This window comes from Eucalyptus grandis, chromosome 2, assembly GCF_016545825.1.
Source record: "Eucalyptus grandis isolate ANBG69807.140 chromosome 2, ASM1654582v1, whole genome shotgun sequence".
Classification (NCBI taxonomy): domain Eukaryota; kingdom Viridiplantae; phylum Streptophyta; class Magnoliopsida; order Myrtales; family Myrtaceae; genus Eucalyptus; species Eucalyptus grandis.
In genome coordinates this window covers 15,014,587-15,023,063 of record NC_052613.1, presented here as the reverse complement: position 1 = coordinate 15,023,063, position 8,477 = coordinate 15,014,587, and the positions used below count along the sequence as shown (strand labels likewise).

The following is an 8,477-nucleotide window of genomic DNA, read 5'->3' as shown; positions in this document are numbered from 1 at the left end:
GACGATGCCTGAGCTATGGAAGACCTTCGACTGAGAGTTCGCTGCCGTCATCAAAGGGGTGGAGAACTCGAGAAAATGGGGGGAAAGAAACTCGGCTTCACCGGATGCAAGAGGAAATCAATCCCTCTTGGCCGTTGACTCCTTGAGTCACGCGTGCGGTGACAGCAAAGAGGCGAGGACAGCTCGAGCAGAGCGTGACTGTCCTTGAAGAATTTTAGTCGCCATCTGTCCCTTCCCATGCGTAGCCGTGTCTTCCCTTTTGTTGACTGCATGGGTCAACTAAGCGGGCCTTCGTGGCAGTCAACAGGAGAGGAAATCCGGTGGCGGTCGAAGGACGTCTTGCATGTCCATGCAAGAGACGTGTCCGACTCCTTGTTCCTGCACTCGGTACGCTGGTCGAAGAAGGAGAGGGGCGTGGCAGCAGCTCGCGTGCAGGACGTGGGCTTCAAGGAGTCAAAGTCTTCAAATAGATGTCCAGTTGAAGAAATCGTGGCTGCATGGTCAACCTTGCATGCATGCTGGACGTGGCTGCTCCTTCGGTCAAAATCTTCCCTTTTTGTTGACCGGTTGAACTGCGAGAGAGAAGGGGCTGCATGGTTCTGTACGTGCATGGGGGAAAGGCAATTTATTTAGGGCTATTAGGTGGTCAAATATCCTCCTTTGTTGACCCCCAAATGGACGTATGCATGGCTATGCATGGGCGAGTTCCTCGATCGCGTGAAGGAAGGGTACCTTGATGGGGCCGCAACTTTGGGAGTCGACGTCTCCATGTGCTTGAAACTCGCTTTAATAAGGTGCAAATGCGGAAGAGATGGGTCTCACGGGTGGCCTTACGTGAAAAGATTCCTAGATGAGATGCTATCGGGAGAATGTGACGAAATGTAACATTTCAAACAGTGAGAGTGGTGACGAAACAACGACCAAAAGTGGCGCCAACGACGTAGTCTGACGACAAATTCGTCGACCCGTCACGGACAGTTACATATTCGAGGTCCAGCAAAATCCGGATGTCACATTAAGGGTTTAATACATGTTTTAGATATAATTCATTGAAAAAAAAAAAGTGTAAATGAAAAGTAAATGTTTATAATCGTGCATTCCCGCTACCAGAAAATAAAAGATATGATAGAGAAAAGGGATAGGGAAAAAAATACAAAGTCACCACCCGAAAGAAGTGAAATGCTCATACCAAAAAGAAAATTCATATTGTTAAACAAATTAATAGGGTTCTAATCTCCTTGTGAATTTTTTATTATGATGTTACCAATTTATGGAAGACTTGTCATTTTTTTTTCTTAATTGTAGACCAATAGAAAAAAAAAGAAAAGAGGGACATTTGCTTTAACTCAAGGTAAATAGGAAATACATTGTTGATGGAGAGCACGTAATGTCTGGGTGAACTTCACACGATTCAGAATACAAAATGTTTAAAGAACGCTTCTAGAGGGGATGCCTTCTTGCTGCACAAAAAGATGTATATAAACAGACGAAAGGCTGGATGGAAAGCACGTGCTCTCCGAACGATTCCCCTCATTGATCGCATACTTTGGATATGCGATCAATATAGGCTTTAAGTGACAGTTACAATGGTAAAACTTCGCAGCAAGATGACGACGACGATCTGCCGAGGGGTGCTAAGGTAATAGTTGATAATCGGAATTGCTTGATAAGAGAATGATGGATTGATGCATAAAGTATAATTTTTAGTAGATTATGTAATCTTAATTAATGATTATTGACTCCTTCACTATTTGCAAAGTAAACTAAAGCAACTTGGTTAATGGATTAGTTGGTGCACCTGATTTTTTTTCTTGTTTAGCCCAAAGCATGTGCTTTGTTTTCCTTATTGAACGGACAAAATTTATCGCCTTTGATGTCTTTACATGGTCATCCACATTGAAGGAGGAACTGATAATCTTCTCATATCTTAAACATATGCAAATTTTCAGCAATGTAACCACCACGTAAAAGCCTACATTGATCGCATATTCAACAATAAAGCAAAAATCAAGGACAATGAAATCATAGAGATTCTAATAATATATGAATGTGTGAAAAGCCAACACAACACTAGTAAGTAATGAAGTTTTTGACGAAAATACATGTGAGCTCTAAGTTGGTCATATGAAGAAAAATCACATTTATCCTCTGTTTTGGATGCCCACAAGAAAAGTCTGGATCTGAAGAAAAGGGAGAACAATTGACAGAACAAGCACTCTTGGACAAAAAACTATTTTAGTTTGATTTGTCTAAACTTTGGTGTGCATCCCTTGAAAGTCTTGGTCCTTTTTTTATTCTTTTTGGTAAGTGGCGTCTTGGTCTTCCTGGAATTCATAGTTTTCTCTTTCCGTTAGCTCATTTTACTTTACTTCACCATAACACTTTGTTGTTCTCAACAGTGATTGATTCACCCATGGCCATTGGGGAGATCGTTTTGGGTTCCTTCTTTTAAACCTTGTTTGACAAGTTGAGTTCTTTGGCATCAGACTATGCGCAACGGGAAGGAACTGACACCGCCATCCTTGATGACTGGAAGAGGATGCTAGTCACAATCAATGCAGTGGTGGATGGTGCAGAGGAAAAGCAACTTAGCGGGAATTGTCTAGTGAAGCCATGGCTCGATGATGTTAGGGACTTGGCCTTTGACATAGAAGACTTGCTTGATGAGTTAGACATCAAAGCCACTCAAGTTAAGTCGGAGGTAGAATCCAGAACAAGTAGAGGTCAATGGAAAAGGAAGTTCTTTTCTTTTACACGACTAGGCTCACTCGTGTCTGACACTAAGGTCCAAGATATCAATGGTAGGTTTGAAGCGATTGTCAAAAGGAGGGATTATCTAAGCTTGAGAGACAATATTGTGGATAGATCCAACTACAGCAACAAAAGGGATCCCACTAGTTCTCTGCCGGAGCCTCGGTTTGTTGGTAGGGAGAAGGAAGAAATGGAGATACTCCAACTATTGATCCGTGAGGTCAAAAATTCTGATGCCACACTAAGCATAGTCCCCATAGTTGGGATGGGCAGTGTTGGAAAGACGGCCTTGGCTCAGCGGCTATATAATGATGCCAAAGTGAATAGTTGTTTCGAGAAGAAAGCATGGGTTTGTGTGTCAGATGTTTTTGATGTCCTTGACATAACAAAAACTATTTTGCAGTCGATCACCAGGTCGTCCGATGACGACAAAGATCTTAACAAGCTTCAAGTTAAGTTGAAGGATAATCTAGCCGGGAAGAAGTTTCTTGTGGTTTTAGATGATATATGGAATGAGAAGTATGAAAAATGGATCGCCCTCTTAAAGCCATTTGAAGCGGGGGCTAGCGGAAGCAAGATCATCATCACGACTCGCAACCTTAATGTTGCTTCCATAACAAGAGCTTCACCATATCATTTGAGGGAATTGTTCTTTGATAATTGTATAAGCTTATTGGCATTTCATGCTTTTGGAGTATCAAATTTTGAGAGCCACCTGGCTTTTAAAATAATAGGCAAGAATATAGCTGAAAGATGTAAAGGTTTACCTTTGGCGGCAAAGATGTTGGGCGGCGTCCTACGTACTAAAAGTAATCCTGATGAGTGGGAAGATACCTTAAATAACAAAATGTGGGATCTTCTAACGGTAGAGAATGATGAGGTTCTCCTAGTTTTAAAATTGAGCTATGTCCATCTTCCTTCCTATTTAAAGAGATGTTTTGCTTATTGTGCGGTATTTCCCAAGGATTACGAAATTGAGAGGGATGAGTTGGTACTCTTATGGATAGCAGAGGGACTTTTAGACGGGCAAAAAGCAAATGAGAATATCTTGAAATTGGGATGGAAGCACTTTGATGAGTTAGTATCCAAGTCATTTCTTCAACAATCAAGTATCGATGCATCTAAGTTTTCAATGCATGATCTTTTGAATGATCTAGCAAAATCAATTTTGGGTGGGACTTGCTTTAGCTCAGGGGGGTCTCGGGTAGCAAGTAATGAACATGATGTATCATCTCTTGAAAAAACTCGTTATGCATCATTCATCCCATCGTGGTATGTTACATCAAAATGCCTAAAACCATATCAAGGAATGAAGGCACTAAGAAGTTTAATTTTGGTGCGTGATGGATCTTGTGGGGCTCTTTCTTTATTTCCAACAAGGTGCTACATGACTTGCTAACAAACTTGAAGTACTTGAGAGTATTCTCGTTATGTCGTTGTAACATCGTAGAGGTACCAAATTGTGTTGGTGATTTAAAACATCTTCGATACCTCAATTTCTCGTACACTCATATTGAGAGGCTACCTGAGTCAATTGGCGCCTTGTGCAAATTACAAGCTTTGATTTTAAGAGGTTGTCAAAAGCTTTCAAAGTTGCCTCAAGGTATCACAAAGTTAGTCACTTACGTTTCTTGATATTAGAGATACAAAGAGTCTAAAAGAGATGCCGTTGAGTATTAGTAATTTAAAGAATCTTATTATATTGTCCAAATTTGTGGTAGGACTTGAGAAAGGGTCGCAGTTGAAAGAGTTAAAGAACTTGCCACATCTTGAAGGAGAATTATTCATATCAGAATTGCAAAAGGTGGAAAAAGTTATAGATGCAGTTGATGCTAATTTGCTTCAAAGCTAAGCCTTACAAACTTATCCTTGCATTGGGGTGAACATTTGGGAGATCTCCATCATCATGAGCGCGAAGCACAGGTGCTTGACTCTCTACGACCTCACACTAATCTTGAAAATCTTGCTATTTTGAACTATCATGGTGCAGTATTCCCATCATGGTTAGATTGTACATCCTATTATAAAATAGTGTCTTTAAGCTTGTGGGATTGTCCTAATGTTATGTCGTTGTCTATGATTGGACAACTACCTTCACTTAAGGAATTATCTCTTAAAGGTCTACATGCAATAAGAATGATAGGCTTTGAATTTTACGGAGGTACAAGGCCTTTTTCATCCTTAACCACTTTAAAGTTTGAAGAGATGTTCGCATGGAAGGATTGGCATCCTTATGCTGGCCCAAAAGAAGAAGTCTCATTCTCCTGTCTTAAGCATCTTGTTGTTCGAGGCTGTCCTTCGTTGGTCAAGACATTGCCTTGTCAACTTGATCGTCTCACAAAGCTTGAAATTCATTCATGTCCGCATTTGAAAAACTCAACCGATGATGTTTGTCTTCCATCTCTCCATGAGTTGTTCCTCGAGGATTGTAACAAAGAGATCTTGAAGAGATTGATCAACCTAACTTCTTTGACCATTCGACAATTAAGAATCTTGCAGAGTTTGTTTGCTTTGATCTTGGGTTTATGAGCCACTTGATTAAGCTAAAGGAGCTTCATATAGGAGGGTGCGACCAATTAAAATATTTGTGGCAAGATGGAAATGAAATGCTAAATCTTACTTGCCTCCAGGAATTAACCATCGTAAGCTGTCCTCAAATCACATCATTCGTGACAAGAGAAACAGAAATAGAGCTGCCATGCAACCTTGAAAAGATGAAATTGAGTAATTGCACCAGTTTAGAAAAGCTTCTAAGCAAGATGTACACACTCGCTTATTTGTCTATTGAACGGTGTCCAAAACTCATAATGCCAACCATTTCTTCATATGACCCCAACAACAACAACAACAACTTGATGTCTCAACTTCAATCTTCATGTACAAGTAAATGTGATTCTCTGACATTTTGTCCCTCTACCAAGGATAGACTTGCTACTCTAAAGACATTTTATATTAAATACTGTGAGGGAGTGGAGTCACTGGAAGAAATCACCATAGAATCACTCGAATTTATGGGAATTCGCAATTGTTGGAATCTAAGAAGCCTACCACAATTCCTTCACATGCTCTCCCATCTCACTGGATTGAGTATATGTGACTGTTGTCAGATAGAGGACTTTCCTCCCCTTCCCCTCACTCTATCAAGCCTTACACTTGAGAGATGTCCGAAGATAAAGTCTATCACCGGTATCACAAGTTGTAACAATCTCACTTCTTTGGATATAATTGGGTGCGGGGCATTGGAAATAATAGATTCCCTTCCCCTTCTCATCACCCTATCACATGTCTCTCTCTCTAACTGCCCGAAGATAAAGTCTCTACCAAAGTGGCATCATCTTACATCCCTCCAGAACATATCCATTAGGCATTGCCAAAATATCCAATGCTTGCCCAAAGGAGGTTTGCCTCCCAATTTGCAAGCGTTTCATTGTGAGTGCGAGAATATGAAACAGCCCGGTGAGAGAATGGGGCTTACCCCGCTCACATCCCTCACGTTTCTAGATATTATTGGAACAAACATGGGAGGGGAGGGAGAGAAGGTGCGGTTTCGAGGAGGAGGAGGACGAGGAGGATGCCCGGAGTCTCCTCTTTCCTTCCTCTCTTACCTCTCTTTGGATTGGCCATATGAGGAACGTGGAAAGACTATCGGATGGCTTTCACAAGCATCTCTCCTCTCTCGGTGTTTAGGGATTTCAAATTGCCCGAAGTTGAGAGACTTGCCAAAGGATGGCCTCCCTCCCTCCCTCCAAGAATTGTGGATAGAAGGATGCGAGATTCTGAAAGATCGATGCTCAAAACACACTGGCGACTATTGGCCCCTCATCCAAGAGATCCCTAACATCGAGATTGATTGGGTTCAGATTCAATGAATTGATTCATCCTGTACGGTAAGGTTTTTAGGGTTCGGGTAAGTTTATGGTTTCGAAGGCATCAATTTCCCATTTTGCTTCCTCAATTCGATGCAAACTGATTTTCCCTTCATGTAGATGTCTCACATAAATTTCCAGGAAAATCCAAGAAATCCCTGGCATGCGCATTGATTAGTTTCAAATCTGGTGAAGCGAAATTGATCCACTTCCGCTTTCATTTGCTAAGCGCCACGATTCATCCTTCGATGTGTAGTCGGTTTTCTAGGGTCTAGGTAAGCTTTTTGGTCTTGGATGCATCAATTTCGCTTTTGTTCTTCAATTCGATGCTTTGTGCGAATTAATTTTTCCCATGGAGAAGTGTCACATAGGATTTCCAAACCGTCATATCGTGAAATACAAGTAAAATTCAGGGTGAAAGAATGATATTTAGTTGCCTCGAATCCCAGCAAGAGCTTCCTTTAGTCTCCAATTGCGCTGCTTGAGGAAGTTGATGATATCCTTGTATGCCACTGCTACATCCATCTCTTCTACTGCCTTGGCCTGTTTTTTTCTTTAGCCACTGCAATGCTCTTTCGACCAGCAAGTAATTCAGCTTCCTCTGCCGGCGACCATCTCCCCTGTTTCATTTCTGGCCTCAATCCCAACGACGGCATGTTATGTAAGACCCGTCTTAGTTAATCTTAACAAAACCCAGCTCAGGTTTACTCCATGCACCGTGCCTTGCATCAGCCCAATCATGACTTAGCTTACATTTTTACTAGAAACACACCGCAAAAACAGCTTTTCTAACTTTGTACAAGTGACAATTTCAGCATCCGTGATTTATGGGTAAAAGTGATTGCATTTTTTTGAGCTTTCAGTTTGCCAACAGGTGTAGGCAATCATTCTTAGGAGTTATCACAGCATACAAATAAGTCACCATCGCCGGTGATTGGTGGTCTCCCATACTTGTGAGTTAACATAATCGCAAGAATTTTTCAGCAAAAAAAAAAGAAAGAAAATCATCAAGAGGTATCCTGTTCATTTTTCGTTGCTGTCAATTGAGTATGCCTATAATCTTGTTCGATCACTCTAAGCATGAAAGGTAATTTTTATTGAGAACTAATTGATAGTCCTCTTCAGATTTTGGGTGAGAAATACGAGCAATGTGGAAAGATTATCAACAGGGGAGGATGTAAGAAGTGTGGAGCATTCTATTTCCTTCATCTCTATGTCTCTTTAAATGAGAACTATGAGGAACGTGGAAAGATTATCCAGTGGGCTTCGCAGCCATCTCTCCACTCTCGAACAGCTACATTTTATAGGTTATCGAGACCATGCCGAGGATGGCTTCTTTCTCTCCTCCAAGTATCCAACATAATTCAATTTCAAATTCTGAAAGATTGATGCTTAAAACTCAGTGGCAACTATGGGCACCTCATCCGAGAAATCCCACTCATCATAGTTGATCAAGTTCAGATCCAATAAGAAGATATCTATCCAATTTCTAATTTTGCTCTTCAGGTAATGATTTGGACGTCTTTCTTTCTTGCACGCTTGTTTTTTTAGCTCTGTTGCTGCTCCAAGATCCATTTCTATTAAGAATCCTCAATTCGATGCTAAAAGGTTCATGTGGACAAGCTTCACCTAAATTTCCACAAACCGCTGCCGATGGTCCAATGTTGACATTTGGGTTGCTCTGTTTTGTTTGACAAGGAGGCAAGCAATGACATGGTTATAATTCTAATGTGGTACAACAAGCCAACCAACCATTGCTTGATACAAGTGACTATTCCTCAAAACAAATAATACTTACATGACTTGTTAACAGTGCTGGAATTACGATGCATATATGTGCACATTCGTATTGATGATATA

General features: G+C 41.0%; 1 protein-coding gene across 1 annotated transcript; it reads left to right on the top strand.

Moving 5' to 3' along the window:
• The first annotated feature begins 270 nt into the window (after nucleotides 1-270).
• LOC120290526 (putative disease resistance RPP13-like protein 1) lies at nucleotides 271-4,603 on the top strand. Its single transcript, XM_039306810.1, has 3 exons — nucleotides 271-601; nucleotides 2,487-3,860; nucleotides 4,473-4,603. The coding sequence occupies exons 1-3, from the start codon at nucleotides 271-273 to the stop codon at nucleotides 4,601-4,603; spliced, it is 1,836 nt and encodes a 611-aa protein (XP_039162744.1).
• Nucleotides 4,604-8,477: the final 3,874 nt, after the last annotated feature.